At 41.6% G+C, this 24,480-nt stretch overlaps 3 protein-coding genes across 4 annotated transcripts; all 3 read right to left on the bottom strand.

Annotated features, from left to right (window-relative positions):
* Positions 1–392: 392 nt before the first annotated feature.
* Positions 393–6,122, bottom strand: apbb1 (amyloid beta (A4) precursor protein-binding, family B, member 1 (Fe65)). 2 transcript variants are annotated; one of them, XM_028419715.1, is made up of 15 exons: positions 5,985–6,122; positions 4,696–5,360; positions 4,092–4,297; positions 3,931–3,990; positions 3,670–3,749; positions 3,517–3,583; positions 3,087–3,233; positions 2,784–2,911; positions 2,364–2,369; positions 2,107–2,221; positions 1,911–1,986; positions 1,746–1,826; positions 1,546–1,661; positions 1,166–1,342; positions 393–707 (listed from the first exon to the last, which is right to left on the bottom strand). In XM_028419715.1, exons 2-15 carry the CDS (start codon positions 5,336–5,338, stop codon positions 552–554), a joined length of 2,058 nt encoding a protein of 685 aa, XP_028275516.1. In that variant the 5' UTR covers positions 5,339–5,360; positions 5,985–6,122; the 3' UTR covers positions 393–551. The 2 variants fall into 2 exon arrangements, with proteins under 2 accessions (XP_028275516.1, XP_028275517.1); XM_028419716.1 differs by lacking the exon at positions 2,364–2,369 and having other exon boundaries at positions 552–707.
* Positions 6,123–7,532: 1,410 nt separating this feature from the next.
* On the bottom strand, positions 7,533–18,177 carry LOC114445260 (integrin-linked protein kinase). The gene is made up of 13 exons (XM_028420215.1): positions 18,024–18,177; positions 16,551–16,802; positions 12,451–12,616; positions 11,392–11,487; positions 11,215–11,311; positions 11,038–11,121; positions 10,743–10,828; positions 10,551–10,660; positions 10,202–10,329; positions 9,890–10,011; positions 9,650–9,749; positions 8,182–8,312; positions 7,533–8,090 (listed from the first exon to the last, which is right to left on the bottom strand). Exons 2-13 carry the CDS (start codon positions 16,637–16,639, stop codon positions 7,941–7,943), a joined length of 1,359 nt encoding a protein of 452 aa, XP_028276016.1. The 5' UTR covers positions 16,640–16,802; positions 18,024–18,177; the 3' UTR covers positions 7,533–7,940.
* A 1,227-nt stretch (positions 18,178–19,404) lies between these two features.
* Positions 19,405–24,281, bottom strand: qpctla (glutaminyl-peptide cyclotransferase-like a). Its single transcript, XM_028419661.1, has 7 exons — positions 23,527–24,281; positions 22,670–22,816; positions 22,302–22,595; positions 21,829–21,990; positions 21,548–21,647; positions 21,347–21,463; positions 19,405–20,343 (listed from the first exon to the last, which is right to left on the bottom strand). The coding sequence occupies exons 1-7, from the start codon at positions 23,743–23,745 to the stop codon at positions 20,198–20,200; spliced, it is 1,185 nt and encodes a 394-aa protein (XP_028275462.1). The 5' UTR covers positions 23,746–24,281; the 3' UTR covers positions 19,405–20,197.
* Positions 24,282–24,480: the final 199 nt, after the last annotated feature.

Genomic DNA, 24,480 nt, shown 5'->3' with positions numbered 1-24,480 from the left:
TACGGTGATTCTAAGTGATACTTTAGAAAATCAGTGTCAGGATCTTCAACACAGATCGACGACTGTGTTACAGTACGTTCTTAAAACAGTAGAAAAGGAGGAGTGTCAAGAGATGGTGATTGCACCGAGGAGGGTGAGGGGATGAAAGTGTTTTTGTGAGGGAATCTATCGGCCTCGTTTATCAAGCAAATTCTATAGTGTCTGCATGTAAAATATATTACATCCATAATCCAACATTCATAGCATTGTTTCTGTTAAAACACAAAAATAGTAAAGACTCACAGATAGAATCCTAGCAAAGAAAATATTCGCTGCCAGGGGTTCATCTGTTTGGAGATGATTTTAAAATTCTTGTATAAAGTAAAAGCCATAAAAGTAAACAATTGCATTATTTTAGACACATGTTTTTCCCCACAAACTAGACTAGTGACGAAACAAGTGTAACGGTCATAAGGCGAAACTGTGGCAGAAGGATGAGAAGATAAGAGAGAGTGAGAAGGGGCTGTGATGGACCTTGTGTTAAATGGACTGTGGATCATCTTCGCTCCAACTCAAGGGGACTGAGAACCTGACCTGTAGCTCTTAAAGCTGCCCAGCAGGCTCTGCACCCCCTTCTTGACCCGACGAGCCACAGAGTCGGCAGGAGGAGTGGGCAGGCAGGATGCTAGACTGGGGGGACGTGCGTCCAAACATTTCTGGTAACGAAGCTACAAAAATGAAAACACATACAACGTAAATGTTGTTGTACAGACTTATATCTCAAATGTTAAGACACCACAGAACCTGATTTTCGTGAATATGGCCAATTTGTGGGTATTTTTGCTCTAGCTATTAGTAAACTTAAAATGCCGATCCAGAGCAACAGAAGAACTGATTTCTGCTTATATAATACATTTTGGCAATATTTACACTACATGATTCTTACAAACAATTTTACAAATCATTTGACTTCAAAGGGGTAAGAAATGGTTAAAGTGAGGCAGAAAACACTTTTAATGTGTTCATTTCTTAAATTGTGGCTGCACTTTATACAATATATATTTTTCCCTACATTTTTTACTTGTTTACCACTTTTTTCAGCTGTAACAAAAAACTAAAATTAGAGCATTTCTACCCCTACATTTTGATAGCTTTCATCAAGTTTATCCAAGCTTTTATGACTCACCATGCAGGCAGCCTGCACAGCCTCACTCAGACTGGCAGCATTAGGTTCACACCAAAACATGTGACAGGTAAACTCGTGGGGACCCTCAGCCATGATGAAAGCAAAGGTGTGGACATCTTTCCCCACACCCATGAAGGACAGGAAACGCACCCTGCACTCTGATAGCACCTCCTCATCCTGGAGATAGACAAGAAAAAAAAACATAGAGCAAGCACATAAGATATGTTGTGCAATAAAAAGACAGAGTAAAAAGCTTCTTTTAAAACAAATATCATGCTAATGTCTCCTATCCACATCAATCTTGCAGTTTCATACCTTCACAGAGTGTTTAAAAAAGTCAATGGACAAAGTAAATTGTGATAACTGAACATATCTGTTACCTGTTTCGAAAGTATTGTGAGGGTGGCTGGTGCGACATTCACAGAGACTGGAGTCCAGTCAGTTTTATCTTTGCCATGTATTGCTGCCTCCAGTGCATCATTGATGACTTCCATACCTACATGGTACATTGCATTAATTACAGAGTTGCTGCAGCAAATAATAATATTAAACAATGATGTATTCGAAGGTGTTTTCTTACCGACAGGTCTGGTCACGCATTCACAGCCAAGGTAATAGACATGGAAACGTTGGAAGAGTTCATTTTTTGGAGCAGGAAACTCTGTTAAGAAAAAAAAGGAGCATTGCATGATCTATTCCTACACTTCAAATTAGGACAACATTCTCTGTTGTCAGTCTGTTTTACCTTCAACCACAGGTTTATCAGGGTCGGAGATGTGTCTGCCAACTCCAGTCTTGGTTGCCTTTCTTTCCATGATAATCTAAAGGTTTTAAAGGTTTCAATTAGGTGAATATCACATAAGAAACCCACAGTAGAATTATGACTAGAACACTACACAAAATGTATAAATGAGAACAAAATCAAACTAATAGGTGCTGACCTTTGAACACATCTCATGTAAGCTAGTGGCAATGTTCTTGGCGGGTGAGTCACAGCGGAAAACATGACACTTCAGAACTTGGGTCAGGTTGTCTCGAGCAACGTAAGCAAAATCCCTGTGGATGAAAACAAGGAAAAGGTCACATTCACATATTCACTCATCGCTGCAGTGTAAATGTGTAAAGCCTAAATGTATTCTTATTTACACTTGAAACACAACAATTACATACATTTAGAATAATAAACATTAATGTGTACCTTTCCCTGATCATGATGGAAAGGCAGCATGAAAGAAAAAACACAGTTGTTAGAAGACACAGTCAAGAGGCAGAACTGAGTTTGTGAGATGTGTGCAATGTTAATAATAATCCAGCAGAGGGCAGCAATGCGCAGAAAGAGGTTGTGCACACACTGTGGTTGCCATGACAATTCATAAGAAATACTGAGCCAGAATATGAGTCATGATTGTAGGAGGCTGTACATTGTTTTAAACACAGGATAATGGCCGAAGACGTAGGATTATATGGCTGTCTGTCTGGGCACAGTAGAAAACTTCACTGAAAGTACAATAATACATTAAATATAACAGCCAAACTATCAAATAAATAATTATGAAGGTGTTTTTTGTGACAAGAGAATTTTTAGAAAGTATAAAAATAGAGCGTTTTAGATACTGACCTGCCGTTGTCTCTGCCAACACCCCAAACGCGGATGCTGCCAATTGGCTGAGCATGAAGCAGAGTCTGGCCGAGTGGATCGATCAAGTTCATGGTGTCATTCTCAAGGACCATCAGCATATCTTTACCCTGTCACAACACATCAACTTTAGTATGATCTAAACACTTCACACATTTTAGTTATTTTTGGGCTGAAGCTCAGTATTTGTGATAACTGGCACAAACTACTTAATATAACAAAGTGCTGCTGTGTGGTATTTAAAGCAGAGATTGCAGAAAATCTCATAACGGTGCCTGTGCTCACCTCTCCCCAGATACCAGCGGTATCATGAAGGTTGTGTTTGTGATAAGAGAGCTGCCTGATGCAGTTGTTGACAGCGACACTGCTCTTGCCAGGTGCCATGTCCTCCTCAGACATCTCCACCCAGCCAAGGGAACGCACTGCAAAACACTGACAGTACAAAAGTGCAACACATTAGCTCAAAACACGTCTACACAGAGAAGGTGTCAAACACTGGAGTCACGAAATGTAGGAATTTTTAGGTGCCAACGTAATGTTGCAGCTATTAAAACCCACGGATGAAAAATGCTTGCAAACATGAAAATACATACATACAAGTGCAATTTTTTGTATCTTAAGTTTTAAGCATTTCATTGTAAAAGTTAAAGGGGCAGTTTTCATTACAGTGCAGTACCAATTAGTACTAATAAATAACACGTAACATAGGATTTACCTTAGATTCTACATCTGTGCAGAGTGGAGCAAGCTTGTCTTCCTCCTCAGACTGGGAGATGTTGTAACTGCAGTGCAGAAAAGAATGAATTAAAGATTGGCTAAGAACAGGTGACAATATGTTAAACAATCGGAGAGCTTTAATGCCACATACTTCAGGTTGATAGATGCATAGCGCAGAGTTGCTCCTTCAAACTCCTTCAGACTTTGATCAGATGCAACCTCTCCCTCCTCCTAAAGACAAAAAACAAGATAACTTTTCTTATCTTATTTCTGTAAGTCATACAAAGATCGAACATAGATAAAAGACAATTTCCAAACATACTGTTGTGTTCTTTCAGCAAAACCTTAAATATGTTATCTATGTTGTAGACTTTTGACAACAATTTATGAGCCATTTCTAACCATGACTTACCTTCCACAGTTCCCCTTCCCCAGCACCTTCATCTGTACTGGAAAGCTGAGCCCAAGATTCCTAAAATAATAAAATAAAATAAAAAAAAGCAACAGAATGATTAATAACTCTAGTTTCACATGTTACTACCAAGGACAAAAAAAATGTCTTTTGGGCCTCACCTCAGGTTCTTCACATGGAGTGGTCTCCAGGGACATGGTAGAGGACATCATGGAGTCACCAACTTTACCAAGGGGTGAAGGAGGCTCCCACTGAGTGGTGCCTGTGGGGATGTGCCAGTAGTATGTGCCGGATGTATCTCGCACCCTCATCCATCCTGAAGGTAGGTCTGTGTCCGTTTCAAAAGCACTGGAGTCCCAGAAGGACTCTAAAAAGGCAGAGCGAAAAGAAGGGAAATGTTCAATGTCAGGTAGAAAAGCAATTTTAAAAGCTGCTTGCTGACCAAGCAGACAGAGGTGAGAGCAAACACATACAAAACATCTTTCAACCAGAGAAAATGGCTCTGACCAAGCTAAATTTAAAACTTTAACGTCATCAGACAACAAAGCATTTGTACCGCTCTACTGAAGACTGCATACAGTAAACGTGCCATCTGCTATAATACTAGGAAGACTAGCTTGGCACTATACACTATAATTTTCAGTAAACAATCTCCTTTCTAACTGTATACTATTATAACATTACTGAGTGGTAAAGCTTTTCTTTTCATGTCTTTCCCTGAGCAGAGTGTGCTATTCTTTTACAACATATAAAACTTTCACTTACCTCTGTTGCCATTTGGAGAGCTGTCAGCTGTGTTGTCCTGAGACAGTACAGGCCAGCTGGCCTCTTCATCACTCGGTGTCCCATTCATGTTGGAGAAGAGGAGGCAAGCGTTTCTCCCCACCACACTGCCCTCTCTCTGAGACTCCACATTAACCTTTTCTTCTGCAACTTTCTCTCCTCTGGGGTCACCTGATGTCTCCTCATCCTCCTCTGATTTACTTTCCTTCTCTGTATCATCTTCTTCTCTCTCTTTATCTTTCTCTTCTGTGCACTCCAGAGTGTCAATGAGGAGCGGCTCATTAAGAATGTTCTTGGACTCTTCCTGGCTGAGACCAGGGGTCATTGCTATTTTGGGAGACTTGGTCTGCTCCTCGTTTCCTTGTTGTTCTTCCTGAGTGGTGTTCTGATGAGGAAAATCTTCCTTGTTACCATTCTGGTTGATATTGCAGTTGTGGTCTTGTTCCTGTTGGTTCTCTGCGACTTTGCGCAGCTGGTTCTGGCCTTCTTTCAGCCACTTGGCATTGTTGCCAGTGGACTCCTGGTCGCACCAATGGCTGCCGTCATTCAGCTTGTTCTTAAGCTCTTCATCTTGCTTTTGTTTATTCACAACGTATGTCATATCTTCATCATCATGACCACCCATGGTAACTTTCCATGAAACAGCTCTACAGGGGAGAGAGGTAGAGATTCATTAGCGTTACCGTTAGCATGCTAGCTAACAAGCTAGCGGATAACAACCGAGAAATTCAGGCAGGAATTTCTCATCAAATTTCGACAAAACGTAACGTCATAGCTAACAACAGCTAAATGCAACATAATTGTGGATTGATGCTGATAAATATATACGCTGAATTATTTCAATGTAAACATTAATCTCGGCCAATGTAGTAAAGTCTGTTTCTTGTTCATATATTCCGGGTTGGCCGCGACTGCGCTAACTTTCACTGTTGGTTTCTTTGGACGATTACGAAACGTACTTCTCCTTCAAGTTGCCAACACGACCTTTTCTCTTTAAATAACAAACTATATGATTCAGCTCAGCACATTAACTTTGAATCTGCCAGTCAACTGTAAGCTTAAACCGCGTTATCTCGCTAACTGCATGCTACAACTACAAAGATATTTATCAGATGCCATCGCCGCAGCTGGAAATAACGGGCACCATCCGCCATCATCACCGTCATCTCTGCTAGGCTAACGCTAGCTTCTGGGCTAGCTGACTAGCTAACGTGTCCAAACAGGGAACTCAGCGCTGATTTATCAACGTTATGCAAAGAATATCGACTTACCAGCTCCACCAATCCCCCTGTTGTCGAAATATATCGAGCTATGCGAGCTAACTACATATTTCCATAAATCGTGAGGGCTCGCTGGGTTTCTAGGTGTTTTCAGTCTGTGGGCTCGGCTGGTGATGGAGGGCGAACCTGCGTCACAGATACGCGTCACAGCCAGAGCCCACTGCTGCCCGTCAGGCAGGCAGGGAGCAGCAGCGTGACACTGAACAGACTTTGAAGACTGTTTTTAGACATATTGATCCGGTGCTGGGAGCTTTTCAAGACTTAAGTGATCACACAGAACTTATATGTCAAAATCAATAACCCCAATGTTTAATACTTACTGATATGAATCTCTGCACTAAATCACGTCTTCACACTGGAAAAACTTAAATAAGCAGAACTTTAGTAAAATAGTAAAAATTAGTAAATTAGTAAAAATTAATATTTGCCAAGTGATAATACGAAACTACAAAATATTATAAGGGTGTGAATAATGTGAGAGATATGTGAATTAGATTAATTAATTTGTTTTTTAAAGTGGCCTTATTTAAATGTTAATGACTGATACTAATTTTTAGAACTTTAAAAAAAAGACAATAATTATCAATACATCCATACATTTAACTTTTAATATATATAAATACATACATTTGTATAAGTCATTCTGGATTTTGGCTTCAGCCTGTGATTCAGCACAAATAAGCAAAGCTGGTGGAGGCACAGAAAGGATGCAGGCACAAAAAAATTACACGACACAGATATAAAATCAGATGTGATCTGAATAAAAAACACGAGAAAATAATGACAGTTTGCAGCATGTTAATGCAACTGCTTAACGTCCCAGTCACATCATTTCAACTGTACCTATGTTACTACAGTGTGGGGTCAAAATACAGGTTAAATATGAAACTTGAGTTAAGTGTAAATACGTTTAAACAGAGGCAGAGGCTTTGTTCACTGGTACAGCCAACAGAATTCAATTCATGTACGGTAATAAAAAACTTAAGGGAAAGTTGTCAAAATTGATTAAAGGAAACCCCAAAAATCCAACATTCATATATTTCCTGTGGCATTTTGGTGCTGAATAATGGAAATTCTTCCTTCTGTCCAATATAATGGATCTATCAGCCAATCAGCTTTTGGCATTTAAAGTAAAAATGAGACATAATATTCTGTTACCACAAGAATGGTATTGCAATGGCTAATGCTACAATACAAAAAAACCTATATAGATGGATAAATATCAATGCATGCCACAGGAAAAATATCAATATTTGATTTCGGTGGCAAACAAGACTCTACAGCTGAAATGGTTGTCAGCAGGTTGTACAGGATGCAGTCAGAAACCAAGGCCAAGCTTATTGTTACGCAGCCAAGCCGAATGGCACAACACTGCTGCCGTCCATACACTCAAGGGCATTCAAAGTTCTTTTCGTCATCTTACATGTTTAAATGCTTGGTTTCATTTGTCATGCTTGGCCAGTTGCCTACAGTTTGTTGCTACTCGCACAACAAACAAACGTTTTCCTACAAGACACTGTTTAACATGTTATGTTTTTTTTATTTTATTATTATGAGACACCGCTACAAGAGGGTGACTCTTTCATAGTGAGCCCATTCTGAATAAAAGGCCTTAAACCCACTGGAGCAGGCTGCCATGCTGACCTCTACAGGTTATTCAGTCACTTAGACAGATTGTACTCAGTCCATATGATTAGAAGAGGAACAGTCAATAACAGAAACAGCAGATCAATGACAGTAAATCAGTCATATAAACTTGACATCACATCGAAAAAAAAAAAAAACGATATAAAGGAAGTGACTGCTGCTGAACTCATCTCAGAAGCAGAAGCTACAGTGGCTTTGAATGCAGCAGTAGAGTGAGAATTTAAGGCAATACTGGTAAGCACCACACCACCACATCAGAGTCAAATCTGGGGTAAGAAGATATCCAGGTGTTTGTTTTTTTCACTTGTCCTGCATTTTTTCCAGAATGGGCACAATCATGTCAAATTTAGGCCTCTTAGCGGGATCTTCATTCATGCAAATCTTCATGAGCTTGCAAATGTGGGGTGAGATGCCAGGTGGGATCGTGGGCCTCAAACCTTCCAGAGAGACCTAAAACCCAAGAACAGACAGTTCAGTACTGAAACCATTTACTCGCCGGGCCTTTAAATCATTTAGTTAATTAGGTACTCGGTCTACACACCTTCATGCCTATCTCCATGTTGGATAGGTCAGCAAACGGCACTTCTCTGGTCACCAGCTCCCACAGCAGGATAGCAAAGCTCCACATGTCTGCTGACCGACGGTTGATTTCTTCAGGCTTCTTCTGCAGGGCTGGATACAGACAGCGAAGGTCAGAAGAGCAGTATGTAATTAACTATTTAACTACTCAACAGGGAGCACTTTTCTTTATGTAGGTCACAATTAAAGGCAGCTTCTTTCAGGTGGGGCTGCTTGAAGTACTTTTCTGTAGGCAGCAGTTGACCTCCAGATGATGCTGATGACACAGCCACAATAAGAAGAAGCAGACAGGACACAAAAGGCACAGGCGTTGCTTATTCACTGCTGTGTGGCTTTTGTGTTGTAACATGGTAATGTTCACCCACCTCAAGTTCTCTCAATAAAACAGACTAACTAAAACATTGTGAAGGCAGTAAACCTACAGCTCCTGTGCATTGAAGGGTTACATTTTGTCAATAGAGTCTGGTGTCTAAGGTGTATTTTCATGTTGTAAACTATGACAGCTGAAGTGCTGGATTAACACAGGAACCACAGCAGAGTCCTGTGGGCTTTTTTTTGTCTGTGTGCTTGCAGCTATAGTGTGTGTTTCTATGGAAACCAAGTTCTATAGATGGATCTCTGTGATTAGAACAACAGCATTATAAACACGGGCTGCAGGTTACAGATAGAAAAGGCAACAGAAAATTAATTTGGGTCAATTCCCTGTGTAAAAAAAACAATGAAACAGGATTGTATTTCTTCAACAATGTAATAAAGGTCATCTGTTTAGGCACTAATACGTTTCATCAGAATGCATGGAGGGGAATTAAGCAGAAATCAACATATAGATGTAGTTTTGTATTCCATCCTCCTGTACATACTGTAGCTGAGTTTATTTAGGTAACCCAAGTGTTTAAATCATGGTTTGGGATATTTAATTCATTCTCCTAATGCTCACAATTCCAAAACACTGACTGATACTGGCTTTTCTTTCAATACTATCAATCCAGTTTAAATCATATTATTAAAACCATCACCATGTTGTCCTACTTTCCTCGTTTATATTCAAGAAATCTGAACATTTGTACCTTATCAAGAGCAATGCTCTCTATTCTGTCAATTTCATGGCTCATAACAGCAATACTACTATACTACATACCGTGTAGGTGCTGTTTCTATGGTTACTGCTTTGTAGTGATAGTGGGCACTCTACACTCTTCTGTGCCTTTTTCTGTGGATTGCTGTGACAGTGCCTCTCTGGTTATTTTCACATTGTGTAATGAGTTTATGTTCCCATCCTGCTTGGATTTCACCGTATCTCAAGGGGAAATCAGCAGTAGATTACATTTGGCTCACAGACAGTCTACAGTTCCCTGGATCCATCGTTCACATCGAAGCTCGTGCGGCTTCAGCTGTCAGTTCAGATTTGCTGCTGTATGATTGATGCCTACCCTCAGGGGCTACCCATGCAGGCGAGTACATCCTGCCAGGACACTGGAAGGAGAACTTGACGTCCGCCATGCTGATCCTCGCTGTCATGTCTTCATCTATCTGCAGAAACAACAACATTGACCGAGATGTCACTTCAAAGCATAACAGGCATCATTTACTTTAGCTGCAGTTCTCTGTTATCACGAATGACAAGTGCGCAGATTTATCATCCAGATGATGGAGCCAGAATTTATTCTTACCATTACACTCTTGCTGTTGAGATAATGGCGAGGGATCATGGGTTCAAGTGTGTGTAAGAAGCCCATTCCACAAGCAATGTCCAGAGCAAATTTGACCGCCTGTGTCTGGTCCACCACAAAGTCTGATTAGGAACAAGTAACAACAGATTTAAGCCACTTTTTCCTTCACTACAAAACAGTATGACAGTGAAATCGCTGCTGCTGAAAAAGTGATGGCAACAAAATGACATAGTGCAATAAATCACAAATCCCTGCAAATCACCAGAAACTGGTGACAAGTACGGACTTTGTGACCAGAGTGGAAATACTCACTGGTGCCTTCATGCAGCACGTTGTACAGGGAGCCGTAAGGCATCCAGTGTGTGATGATGATGGGGTGAGGTGCAGGAGGAGACTGACATACTCCCAACATGGGTAGGACATTCGGGTGGGAAAATATCCTGGGGTGAAGCCCAAGACGGAGGGACAATGGAGGGAGATAGACAGACAGACAGACAAAAAGAGGCAAACCCACAGAGGATTTGACGTAAATTGACGTCTTGTGTGAGATGCAACTCCTCCTCAGAAATAAATACTACACAGAGTCTGGGTCTACACAGTACAAACAGACAAATGAGGGACAGAGGGCAGAGGTTGCAGAAAATCAGGATTAAACAATAACCTGAGTTTGGGATACTCCTCATTGTAGTCTCGGCTTTTTCTCGTGGTCCAGTCACGAACTTTCAGCACCTTAACAACAATTTCGTTCCCTTGCCAGCGCCCTTGCCACAGCTATGGAAAAAGTAAAAAAAATGAATCAGCTACTCTGCATAAACATCTGGCATGATACAATACAAAAACAAATACAAAGTACCTCCCCAGACTGGTTCTCATTGATTTTTGAAACAAGAGAGAGCTGTTTGTAGTCAATGCCTGCATGTTTGTTCAACGTGCCATTACCTACAAACAGAGGACAGAGACAAACCTAAGTGACAAGTTAAAACTGAAACAAACCTCATTATTAATGTGGAATTTTAAACAAGACCAAGCAGAAGTGGAACCTTCAAAACCCACAGAAACATTAGTAGGGAGGCCAACATGGGACATTTTGTTTTCTTTCATGGAAAATGGTCAGCTAATAATGTGTTTTATGAGTTGACTTCACTTACGGGGTCGAGTTCTGGTGGTGCCTTTCCAGAACGTATCTTTGAAGGGAATTTTAGTCAAGTTCTGTCCCAGTTTCTCAGCCTTATCTGGACAGTAGAGAAATAGACATAGACAGTTGACTAACGCAGATCCATTTACAACTAATAAAATATTGATTAGTAAAAAGGCAGGTTGGATACCTCTGAGAAGTTCAGACAGATGAGGTTTGGCCTTGTCCAGAGGAGTTTCCCCATATTTGTTACAAATGCTCACCTGAGCTCCGTTCGTCACAAGATCCTAGAAAACACAGAAAAACCGTTCACAGCAATATTGTAATACAAAGCCTTTGCTTTAAATCCACCAGGGGGCGCACTAACCTCAGCCACTTGGTCTTGGCCCCAGAAGCATGCATAATGCAGTGGTGTGTTTCCGTGTTCATTGGCTGCATTGGTGTCTGCTTTGCACTGAATCAGCTAAAAGAAGGAGAAACAAAGGATTATATGCAAAGCGAGGCTGGTCAGATCTTGTTTGGGCTGTACACAGAGATGATTCTCAATACTGCCAAGAAAAATCAGGGAAGGCTGTCTTGCCTGTGGATACATACCAGAGGTATTGAGACATGCCTAATATTAAACTCAATAGCTGCCCAGCAGCTATTCTTAATCAGATGGCCTGTAGCAGATGCCTACTATGCAACACAAACACAAACCAGACCTGCTTTACAAAAACATTAAAGTCATAGCTGCACGAAGTCCTACAAGCCAGACTGTGTAGCTTGGTTCCCTCTCTTAGCATATACCACTCTTTCTATGTTGTCAAATGACATTCTTTTAGGACTGTTTTTGGTTTGTTATGATGCATTTACTTTCCCATTTCAGACCCATCCAGAGTTCAGAGGTCCTCCTATTTGTTCAGATGGCAGCATTCACACCTGTACTTCACTAACGGAGCAATTCCATCAAACCCCGCTGTAGTTTTATATGCTGCAAAGGTGAATCTATACCTGTGTGGCCACTGACACCAAAGCTACTTATTGTACACAAATATGTGGATCATTAAACTTGTTTCTGTAAGAAATGTTTCCAAAAATTTAAACTTTCACCCCATGAACTGCTTGTTCTGGTCTCAAAAAGCTGGTTTGCTGATGATAGAACGGCAAGAACTGACAAGACTTCTGTATTTATAATTGCTGTTCAGATTACATCATTCATTTCACAATATCCTTCTCTAACTTACAGCACCCTGTTAAGGCCTGGCTGTTGCACTGCTCCATCACCAGCTTCTCTTGTGTTGTGGACACAATACACAAGTTTTGATTTGACGTATGAACAGTGGTAATAGTGCAATTCATAAATTACCAGAGTGACAATAACAATGCTGTAATAATTGGGAGAGAGCAAATATTCTCACAGGCATCAAGTTTAAATGAACCCTACCTTTCCCACTATGTCCCGATGTCCGTGGCTGGAGGCCAGGTGCAGAGGTGTGTCGTCTCCCCGGTTCATGACGTTGATGCGTGCACCTCTCATGATGAGCATGTCGACCACACTGGAGCGACCCTCTCTGCATGCCCAGTGTAGAGGGCTGAAGCCATGGTCATCTCTACAGGGACAGAAAATGTTCATAGTTTTTAGCACAGCAGGAATTGATGCTACAAAGTATGACTACAAAGGTTTGATTTTTCCAAAAGATCATTTTAGCTGAGTTGCACAATAAACAAGAAGTTACTTCTGTCATTTCTGTGTTCGAAAACAAAAAAAGGAAGTTTTGACAACAGCTAATACGCCTCTAATAGTCATGATTCCTCTGTGTGTCAGTGTCAGTGGTGCTGGCAGGGACACATGTAGGACAGTGGACTTGATTACATGTCAGAGAGACTGATGGAGCACTACATCAGTGAAAAAGAGATGACAACAGAGAGATTAAGACATGAGAACAGCAGAGTGACAGAGAGTCAATCAGGAGAAGAAAAAGCACAGGACAAACTCAAGCCCTTATAAAGCCCAGTGAGACCCACTTCACACTTGCCAGCTGCAGTGTGTGATTGTGACACTTCCATTTGACCGGTCACATCCTTCTTATGAAGTTGTAGAAACCCTGTCGGTCTTCTACAAAAACAGCTGGACTGTACTGATATGTTCCTCTTTTCTTTGCATGTGAGTCTCACTGACACCACACAGTCCTCCTGCTAATAAAGTTATGCACTTGTTCTGAAAGGATGAGTGGGCAGACAGCATAATAATAGGATCTGTGAACTAAGGGAGTATTATAAATCTGCAGGAATTTGAACTTTCTGCCTCCCCCTCCATCAATTCACTGGCTTGTATTCACACATCCTGCAGAGCTCGGCTCAAAACAGCGTCAAGCGCCCCACAGAGACCCTCAGTCACAGCACACAACACACATCTATCTGTGCGACCTGCTGCTGCCACACCAGATCTGCTCAGAGTCTAATTTCCTGCCAGAACCAAAAGGCCAAATCCTAAAAACTAATTAGCTTAAGAGAGGAAAAAACTCACAGACTCACTTCTGTGACTTTATTAGCCTTCAGTGCTGAGCTTGAGGAAGTAAGGAAAGAGTCAAGTATTTGACAGCACTTTATAAGCAAGGCTGCATATAATAAACAGAAAAATCATCCTGGTCTGTATTATGTCAAATTCATCATTTGTAAATAATCTGAGCTGAAATAAATAAGTACTCTTTAGATTAATGAAATGATTTGATATCTTTTCTTCATAACTAATTGCAGGTCTCCAAATAACTAAAACAAAACAGAAACTGAAATTGAGTTCAATGCTACTCAGTGGTTCATTTTACAATTTAATGTTCTATGTGCATCAGTCCAGCTTCAAATGGTCTTATTACACACTAAATGACCCTTTTTATTACAACCACAGAATGAAGCAAAAAGCTGAACCACTTCAGTCAATTTCAAACATAACACACTGGCGCACACAGCATGAGCTGATTCCTTTACCATCCAGTCACAACAAAGCACAAGCCAACAGGTTTAATCTGAGGATTTTTACTTATTATATCCTTCATTTTAGTATGATGAGGTGTATCCCAGTCCAGTTTTTCACAACACACAAAGCAAAAGACGAATTAGATTTTAGTCCAAAGTTGCAACTGACTGATGATTATTTGTGGGCTCCAGTCCATCAAAAACTGCTGGAAATGTACTTTGGAGGTTCATGAAGTCATGAGCAGCCCTCTGGTTTTAGTGTGCATATCTGTTCCAGGGCACTTTATATAGGATGGATTTTCCATCTAAGCTAACTTCATCCTCCAAACCCAGAGGCACTTGAGTGCCAGGGTTTTCTCCTGCTCACCCCCTCCACACTGACTGCGGTAATTTATTTCAGGCACTTCCACCTGCCAGCAGAGCTCAGTTTGGCAGACTGAAGAGCCAGAGGAACAGCGCCTGTCTGCACACTCTATGTCTCTGAGCACACATCTACGCCAGATCAAATAACTGGCCTCAGATGAAAAATATATTCATAGAAAATTTTAACAAAAGGACAAGAAGCAGCAGAAACAAAACAGATTAATTTTTAGATTAATTCAAAATTCAAATTCAAAAATTTCTCCACTAATGAAAAGTTAATGGAAACACCATTGACATCCAGATACGACCAGAAATGCAACGAGAAGCATACGTTGCAAATACTTTGGAGAAACTTTTAAACTTTGTAATTAAACTTGGCAGTAGAGTTGAGGGGAAATGAGTGCAGCTATCTAATACCACTGGGAGACAAATACAGGAAACATATCAGTGGAGGAGGGGAAGGTGATGGCCCTGCTATGGCTGCACATTCCTCTTTTGAAAAATTCACTATTTGGCCCCACACACAAAGATTCTCTGTCTCTTCCGGCCCTGCCCACTACAATAATCTCCTCCCCCTTCTCTCTCTCAGTTTTGGTAGGTGGTAGATATATCCCTTGAGGCCTCTGCGTTACTCCTTGTAAGGAGATCTAGCATTCCACTACTACTCTTTGAGTAGGAGTTACATCAGTGTAAACACCATCATCGAGGATCACAGAATATATTAGAGAGGGGATCTGATAGGCCAGAAAACAGTGGGTTAATCAAACAAAGTGAAGAATTAGTACACATTCTGCAGGGAAACTAAGGGAAAGGCAGAGAGAATGAATGTGTTTCACCCACAGGGGGAGATATATCAAGCGGAAAAGGGAGCTTGACATGTAATCAGCTAATGGGCGAGTCATATGTGGGATGCATGTTTCCATGTCAACTCACTGCAATCAGTTAAGAAAAGGACACATAAAACAAAAAGGAAGAAACAAAGCCGAGTAAAAAAAACATGAAAAAATCTCTGCAAATTCTTAGACTTTGGCATCTCACATGTGCTTATGTGTTGTGGTATCATTTATCACATCCTGTATGGGCAACTCTTTTAAAGTTAAAAACATGTAATTCCTTTGTTATCTTCAGTCTTATCTAACCTCAACCTAAAATGCATTGAACAAGAAAACTAAGAGACTTCTCTTTGCCCCAGAAGGCATGTTTTCATATCCTCTCTTTTTATTGTAAAATTATTGCTTAGTTGCTACCCTTGATTACAACCACCTTATTTGTATGTGAATTTAAAGGCTGCCACATACATTCCTACATATTTGATTTTGCAAATGCATTCAATGTAAAACATAAAGAGATCCCGATAAACTTGAAATGAAATGATAACAAACTTGGAGGTTGTAAATATAATCTCTCTTTAAGTCAATGTACTTTTTGTGTCAACGTTTTTACCAAAAATACATAAAATGTAAAGAAAAGAGTCACAAAGATGCAGCTCCAAGGAACACAGTCAATGTAACTAAATGGATTAATTCAGCCTTTCTTTTGTTTGGTTTGAAAACAAATACCGGTAGTCTAATTCTAGGACAGAAACACCCAAAAGACAAGACTCGTGGGTGGCCATCAAGGCTGAACTCGCAAACTCTGCCAAGTTTTTCCAAGTCAGTTGAGGATAGAAGAAAAGAGGCCGTAGTCTGACTGCTGACATAAAACATCAGACAGAAGGGTTTGTTTACTGAATGTGTCGAATCAAAACGACTAAATCAAAACTGAAGACTCAAGATTTCTGTTTTTAATTGCAGTAACAAGCATGAGCGTGACTAGCTGCACAATCACAGCATGCTTCCTGTCCAGCATCATGCTTTTGAATTACTCCACTGGCATTCTGGACATAAACATATGCCTGCAAGGAAATGGGTTCAATCTCAGGCCACAATCTCGCTGGGGACAGTAATGGCGGGCTCTCAGCCTCTCACCAGAGGGTTAAGAGTTTTAGGAAAGCAAAGACATACTTGAACGATATCTGGCATCACTAAGTCATGCTGTGACAAGCCTCATGCAAAGTACAAGTGTGCAGTAATCTGGCTACAGAATTAAGATACCAGCAACCTGAAAAAAAATATAATCAGGCAGCTATGCGATATCATTACTGCACGGTATATTTTCACTTTCATTTTGCCATTAACAAACTGCACAAAATATAAAATGGTGACTCACCCTTGATTGAGGTCATTCTCTGTATTGTCCAGCCATAAACGGACTGCAACTGCATTGCCCTCCCGGCACTGAGTGAAGATATCGTCCATGTTGACCAGAGTATTCTTCTCTTATGGTGCACCCCTCGCAGGAGATGCAGAACTAAGCTGGCACAGACCACAGAGGTGACCCGAGGGGTTCAGGTGAGTCCTGGCCAGCATCAGTCCCTCATCTGGGACACACTCACTGAGGCTCTGTGGCACTCACACAACCCTGAATGAAAAGGAGCACAATAAAGACTTTTCTATCACTTTATCTTGGTGTAGAGATCTAACAACAGAAAAGAGCCAACAAATAAGGAGGCCTGGTGTTGAGTAATCTTATCCACTTTAGTAACACTGGGTGTGTAAATTTTACAGCATTATGACTCACAAAACCTGGCTGTGACTGTGCACCAGGGTAGAGACATATTTCAAACAGTGGCATGATTCTGTATGTCCTTTATATTCTGCTGGTATATCTGTTGGTTAGTGAAGTGATTTATCAAGAACAAAAATGTAAAAGATTACAGAACTGTGAGGTTTTATGTGTTTTAAGTTGCTAGAATGCTGAAGAAAAAACTGACAGTTTTTCCATTTTTTCAATAATCCCCCGGGTTTTCTGTGCACTCTAGTGTCCATCATAGAGGCTGTTTCAAGTAAACTTAACTGGGATTTAATTTCCTCAACTACGACTAACATTGGACCATCAAATGGTTAAAAATAACTATTAAGTAACGCCTGTCGTGCTTACAAACATGCATCATCAGAAAGATTGAATTCATTTAATACAACTTTAATTTGTAACTAACCCTAATGTTCATTAGTTCATGCAGTGAAAAGCCATGTAAACATACTGCAGAGGCAGATACATAATAGAATACATTGCCTGAAGCTACATATTATGACAGGGCTGCCAAACGTAGCATGACTCTAGCAAATAAGTAGGACCAGTTTGATTCATTACAACCACCATTAATTAAAGAATAAAAATTAAAAGATTAACACTAACATAGATACCTATAGTTTAAATAAGTGTAACATTGAGGTTTGTCTATGTTCCACGTTGGTGTCAACAGTAATGAGTCCACCGTTAACACTTTACTGCCTTAACACCAGCCTGACTAGCTGCACTGCTATCCAGCTAACACAGAGGGGGGAAGCTCACATAAGTTAGACAGTTCTACCCTCAGGCCGTGAAGGTAAAACTTGCCGTTTCCATCACATTGATATGAATATAAAGACTCGACTATCTCCACATATAAACCAGCATCTCACGATTGGCAAAAGGGAGACGTAACCAGGTTTATGCTAACAGGCTAACTAACTATGCCGATGCCGCGGGCTGCGTCCGTTATCAGACACTGACTGACTGATGATTTTCCTCCAAACCATGATGCTGTACTTCAAGAAAGTCAAACTAACCAGAACTTTGTATCCGTTACAGTGGACGTACCTGGTTTGTTTGCCTGATGCGATGTACTGTACTGAGTCAGAATAGAAGTTATTAGCCGCGTTGTGTTATCTATGTAGATTGAGTGCTGCTTGACGTCCACACCCTCAGTGCCGCCGTACGTGCTGACGTATCCTCACGCACGTACGGCAGCGGCCCATAACAGAGAAGTTCTATACGGGGAGAAGTCCGTTTCCGGTCTAGAATGAACGAGTTCCAAAAAGATAGTTTGTGAAGTTGAAACAACAATGACTTAAACCAGTAGATGTAGCCACATTTTATGGCTAGTCAAATAACTAAAAACACTGTTAAAAAACAGTCGGTGACGCCAGCACCGATTTATTGTTCTTTAAAGCATCCGCCATTTTGATTCAACTCATCCATGGAGCAGCAGCAGAGCCACTATAAAGATGTATATCTGAGGAGTCCGGCTGCCAAGGAAAAAGGATCTCCTGTTACAGACAGCCGCAATGCGAACTGACCAATTTCCATTCCTTAGTAAAATGTTAGCATGTTATACTCAATATTATCTTAGCTGTTAGAAAAAAAGGAAGGACATTCGGCTTTTTCAATTCAAAACTTACATATTATTTATTTCATGTTAGCTAGAAATGAAATCAAATATCAGTCCGTTGATCGAGAAGTAGCATGAACAGGAAGCGGAATGGCTCTGGACCAAAGACTGTATGTGATGATAGACGGCACCACAGCTGCCCACAAGTGAAGGTACAAGATTTGGAGCTCCCTCTAGTGGCAAAAGTAACAATTTCAAGAAAGCAGAGGCCTTTTTTACATGTGAGTAAAAGATCATGTCATCAGCTTCCATTGGAACTCTTTGTAATTATTCTTTTTTTATGCGATTACAGAAAATCCTCTTAAATCAGACCCCAGGGCCACTGACAACATGGAGGAGCCTTCTCAAGTGTGCACACACACACACACCTTTGAATAAAACACCTCCAATGACCTTAATATAGGTTTCATCCATATAAACATGTCATTCATTTTATTTATAACATTGATCAGGAAACTGAAGTCATGTAAAATACATCAAGTGTGTTTGAATTTGGAAAAACAGCAGCCTCTAGTGGTTATATTAGGACATGCAATATGATCAAATATTGCACAGTTGAAACAGCTGATTCTCCCTCAGTTTTCAAACACAGAGGGCCCTTCAGAGGAGCCCTACCCTTCCTCTGATAATGCCTTTTCTCCTCCTGGCAGCAAACATCCACAGTACCGCTGCCCTCCACCCATATGTCATCAACCACCTCCTCTGCATCACACATGTCGTACCCATTCAAATGAATAATCCATCACTGAATTGAGTCTATTTTCTGGTGTCAAGGACATTTATTACCAAAACATGACATTACACTATGACTCATACAGAAAAACATTAAAATGTTGAAATGATTGAATTCAATATGCCAGTTCACAGATGTGCCAAAAAGCCCTGCAGTGAATTCTCAGTATTCACACATGACACCAAAACATACAGATCATGACACAACAAGTTTTTACCTTGTTAAAGGGACGGTGCTGGTGATGTAACCACGTGTACCGTATGAAGAAAAATCTACAAACAGCTCTTCAGTGTTTTTGACTCTTAAGACAAATGGAATAAAATCATTTTAACTTTAAGGCCGACACAGAAAACATCTTTAATGTGACATAAAACACCATCCGTTTGAATTTAACTCATCATTATGATGCTTGTTAATGTAGGTAGCATGTAATAACAGCCAGGATCTTCACTGATGTAAAGGAGGAGTTATTCACAGATATGAAGTAGCTGTCATCTGTCACTCTATGAGCAGCGATAGCAGCCACTCAGCTGATCGCAGGTCTGTCTTAAAGAAGACAAAGTGCATCTCCATCATATTAACGGGGTAAACAATAAGGCTAAGAAGGTTTAATTCACAGAAACAAAGCAAAAATGTTCATTCATTATGATTTCAGACATACAGTATGTCCCAGCTACTCCTCAGGTACGATGCGAATGAGCTCGTACAACACCTTCTTAATTAAGACTTCATGTAACATTCAGCAAAATGTCTCCAACTCATCCACCACATGAGACCAAGGACAGTCCAGCAAAGGCAAGTCTTTGGTAAAACTCAGCTGGTGTTCCAGTTCAGTTTAGTTCATATCACCGGAGTCTTGTTTCTTCCTCTTCAGAAGCCAAGATACTCTGCCAGAAACACAGCCATGATCTTCGTCAGGTTCTCCACAGTGGGGCGGTGCATGTTCTCCTCTGTGTCATCCAGGGTGTGCCAGAACTGTGGGAAAGGCGTGGCGATCACATGTAGCACAGGGACGCCTGCGAAGCAAAGATGAAGGCAGCGATGATGACTCACAGCATGTGTTATACATAAAGAGGAAGCTGCTGTGACATCACCCAATGGTTTGTGGGTTCTTATTTAGCTTTTTTTTGGGAAGTGATCACAACATTACAAGAAGGAGAAGGTGGAGCAGTGTTTAAAAATGTCTGTGACATTTTTATGCCAATGTCACAGACAACCTGAGAACACTGTGCACATACAGGACACTCATACAACGTTTTAGCATTGTCTTCACTTTAACCATGACAGGAAATCGATCTGTGAACCACCACTCTTTTTTTATGCTTCTCAATAAAGAGCACCATGACTGTGGTGTAGTTCATCTATTTAGTAACATGAGCTATTTCCTTTTGCTGATAGCATTTAGACTAAAAAAAGGGTTATTTATTTGTGAAGGTTACCTTGCTGAAAAGAGCTAACTGAAAACTCTGCTTGACTCTGTAGGCAGGATGGTGCCACCTTTCAGGCTGACCTACATCATAACACAACAGTGGTATGACTTACTGCAACACTGCCTTCGATCTTTGTGTTAGACAATAAGTGCATTTCACATCCATAGATGCCAGAGGCAGCGCTACAGCTAACGTGTAGGAGGCAAAACAGCCGAGGTCTGGTTAATGGCGACCTCAGGGTTTTCTGGAAATAAGTTTGTTTAATCATGACTTGAAGACAGGAGGAACTGGTTCCCTTCTGCACCCTGCAGGACAAAACCACAGCCCTGAGCTGAAAGTACAGTCATGTTCACACCTGCTAAAGTTGTTTTTGCCTACTACATAGACCCACCATGATCAGATGGATTTTTATCATGTTTTTACACAAAAAAAACAAAGAATTAGAAGAGGGTGTAATAGCTTTTGAACATGACTATAAGAGATAAGACAGTATCGTGCCCTGTCTGAGACACTACAGCAGGGAGCGAGCTGCAGTAGCAGGGGTTGGGGAATAAACCTCCTGAGCCTCCAGGAGCAGGCTGCCACTCACCTTTGTGAAGAAAAGGGATGTGATCATCCTGCACGGGTCCAAGGTACACGTCCTTTCTAAAGTACGTCTGCTCTGAGGGGTGAGACGTCAGGAGGCCTTGTCGATGGAGTCTCTTCTCTGGGAGTGAGGACAGAGACAGAGGTCGAGTTCAGGGAAGGATTTAAATATTGATGAGAGAGTTACAGGCAGTCCTAACTGTACCTGCAGCGATCAGGCGGTCAAACCAGCGCGCGGTGTTATCAAAGTGATTTGCAATCAGTGGATCAGGACCACCGAGCAGGTCGAGCAGCACAAAGAGGTCCTAGAGTCAAAAGCAAAGAAGCTGTAAGTAGATTTGGGTTAGGGTGGTTAGTCCACCTGACTGCTGGGATCAAGCTTTTACAGCAGACATCTAAATCCAGCCTGGGCATATATAATTCAGTGTGTCTGGGTGGGAGGACAACACTACACAGGATGTGTATTTCTGTCTGCAGTTTCCTCACCACAGCCTGGAGCATGGTGGCGTGTGAGGGGGCCGCAGGGTGAGGCGTTACAGCCATGCGCTCAGCCAGGTGTCGAGAGCCGTACAGCGAGTCTGTGGCCGTCCACTCCTCAAACGATTCCTCACCATCAAAAAACACCAGCTGAAGAGAAACTGGGAGTTTCTAAAAGGAAAAAAGGAGAAAAGTACTTAACTTTAAATACACAGTAACTATGGTCGGCTCTGGTTTCTGCAGTGTTGTCGCAGTGTGTGTATCCCTACAGTAACTACATTAATCACAGCCTCTAGAGAGATGGGGCTATATCCAGATGACTGCTGCACTCAAAAAAAGGGGTTAGAGTCAGCATTTTCCATCCTGTGCTGCAGCCTCTGAGGCAGAGCGATGAAACGAGAGAGAGAAAAACCTACTGCCATCAGCATCCAAGACCTTTTCTCTTCAACATCGAATATCGAAAAAGTAGACACCACACCTACCTGCTGTTTGAATGATTTGAGCTGGGAATCCAGAGAGGTGGCGAGCTCCAAGATCATAGCACAGGGCACTGCGGAGTCACTGGCCCCCAGGAACACCTTCTCTGGTGCCCGGGGGTCTGGAGGCAGGACCTTGGAGTCATAGTGGCAGGCCAGGAGTAGCCTCCGAGGGGCAGAGGGATCCAGAGTGGTCACGATGTTGGTGAAGGTGACTTTGCCACGAGGGGTTGGAGACTGAAAGGAGTCCAGGTCTATGGACCAGCCAGCAGACAGTGAGGACAGGGTGGAGATGATGTGCTGTGAAGTAGAGCTGAGAGTTAGAAATGAAGATAGGAGAGTGTGTACAAAAACTAAAAAGTAGTTACACACACCTGCTGCACTGCCAGACTGCCCTGTGTCCCCGGGAGCCTCTCTATGAGGATGGGCCGCAAGTGAGTCTCCCACAGACGAGTACCATCCACCTGAGAGGCCAGACGGCGGATCTGAGCCGGAGAACACTTACTGGGTTTGTGGGACAACTGGAGGAGAGAAATGATCAGTGATCAGGAACAAGAAGACAAAAACAAAAGGAAACCCAGTCCTCCAGATGTTTGTTGGACAGAGGAGGTTCTGGGACATCCATCTTTTCACATACATTTCATTATTTAATAATACTGTCATTCTATGTTCCTGCTGACACATGATCTATAACTGATCCCAACATAAACCAGAAAAAAAACATATTCATAGTTATTTTAAACATTTATCTCTAATCTCCTTTACCTATTTCCTATTTCAAAATAATGAAAAAAAACCCCTCAAACTAACAAGACATGTTCACCTGACAATATTATAAAACAGAAAAAGGCAGAATGTGCTCAAATAAGAATAATTTAATTATTGACTAATGACTTCATTGATACCTGCTCCTTGTTTGGCAGCTGCACTGTGTACTCTGGCACACTGGTTTGTGTAGAATTATTTATGATTGTCGTTATAAATAGATAATGAATCGGTCTAAACCACCACACACGTGTTATTCTGGTGGTAAAAGAAGACATTAGATATTTTCTTCAGTAATAGTACAAATATCTCAGGCTGAAATTTAAACCAGATGCTGTTGCTGCTGTGCACACTGTGGGACCCCTTCATCAAAATGTTAAATAACTACAGCGGGGTGACAGGGACAATATTACAGGGAGAGTAACCGCAGTCTAAACATCCTTGTGTCCATGTTTACATGTCTTACCCTGTCTTTGGGCAGATCTGCGGCTGGCATGCGGTTCACCTGACTCCCTGCGGTGTCGTTGGACAGGTAGACTCCCAGCACTACCGCCAGCACCAGAACACCGAGCAGACAGAACAGCAGCACCCGGGCCCGGGGCATCCGCACCCGTTCACAGCCGGGGAGAGAGCCGCTGCCGTTGCTGTGCTGCAGTGGTTTGTACCGCCGACTGGACCTGGACATGGCTGAGGACACAGCTGTCTCTCCGCTGTCGCTAACAGTTACGTGTCCAAACTAACTGGTGGAGCAACGTAGGAGGGGAACCCACACAGGAAGTGGAGGAGAGGCGGACGCTAAAGAGGAGAAGACCCGAGGGAGGCACAGAGTCCGTGGGTTACCGCAGCCAGCAGAGCTGTTTCAACACAACAATCCATCACTGGCGTTCAAAAGTCTGTTCTGGTCCCAGACTTTGGATGCGGCCCTGGCAGCACAGGTCTTTAAAGGCATGTCGGACTTTGAGCTGTTTTGATGAAGTTCATCCGGGATCGATTTAAATGTTCACACAAACTGGCTCATTCTGTTATTTCTAGCTTTTACCGTTTAGCAACTAACGACTCTTCCCTGCAGCGTAGAGCTCATGTTCATCCAGTAACAGCTGGTGAAGACGCTCCGCTGTCATAGAAAACCTGTCAGACCTCCGCTGAACCACAGCTCATGTCAAAATGAATGAAAATTTACATTTTCTCAGTGTGAGACGTCTCCGCACACTCCAGTCTTCTTCTTCTTCTGGCGTTTATTCAAATTGGTAAACAAGTCCAGGGTGCTCTATCGCCACCTTCTGGATGGATTTGTAGTGGCAGTAACTTTTTCTTTTAACGTACACCAGTGTATATATTATTAGAACGGAAAATGTACATTCAGCTTCAAAAACCTGGTTTTAAAAGATGGAGCGACCAACCTATCAGACATATAAACACA

Source organism: Parambassis ranga, chromosome 13, assembly GCF_900634625.1.
Source record: "Parambassis ranga chromosome 13, fParRan2.1, whole genome shotgun sequence".
Lineage (NCBI taxonomy): Eukaryota > Metazoa > Chordata > Actinopteri > Ambassidae > Parambassis > Parambassis ranga.
This window is presented reverse-complemented; position numbering and strand designations above follow the sequence as displayed.

What these genes read in the sequence shown, in the direction of transcription:
- apbb1 (XM_028419715.1), bottom strand. Translation starts at nt 5,338, where the DNA reads ATGGGTGGTCATGATGATGAAGATATGACATACGTTGTGAATAAACAA. An exon ending in CCGCTGGTATCTGGGGAGAG is followed by an intron (nt 2,912 to 3,086) that starts GTGAGCACAGGC and finishes GTGTTGTGACAG; the next exon opens with GGTAAAGATATGCTGATGGT. An exon ending in TACATGAGATGTGTTCAAAG is followed by an intron (nt 1,987 to 2,106) that starts GTCAGCACCTAT and finishes TAAAACCTTTAG; the next exon opens with ATTATCATGGAAAGAAAGGC.
- LOC114445260 (XM_028420215.1), bottom strand. Translation starts at nt 16,639, where the DNA reads ATGGACGATATCTTCACTCAGTGCCGGGAGGGCAATGCAGTTGCAGTC. An exon ending in GAGAATGACCTCAATCAAGG is followed by an intron (nt 12,617 to 16,550) that starts GTGAGTCACCAT and finishes CTGTCCCTGTAG; the next exon opens with AGATGACCATGGCTTCAGCC. An exon ending in ATGAGAACCAGTCTGGGGAG is followed by an intron (nt 10,661 to 10,742) that starts GTACTTTGTATT and finishes CTTTTTCCATAG; the next exon opens with CTGTGGCAAGGGCGCTGGCA.
- qpctla (XM_028419661.1), bottom strand. Translation starts at nt 23,745, where the DNA reads ATGTCCAGGTCCAGTCGGCGGTACAAACCACTGCAGCACAGCAACGGC. An exon ending in TGACCGCCTGATCGCTGCAG is followed by an intron (nt 21,464 to 21,547) that starts GTACAGTTAGGA and finishes CCTCACTCCCAG; the next exon opens with AGAAGAGACTCCATCGACAA. An exon ending in CATCCCTTTTCTTCACAAAG is followed by an intron (nt 20,344 to 21,346) that starts GTGAGTGGCAGC and finishes TTTGCTTCGCAG; the next exon opens with GCGTCCCTGTGCTACATGTG.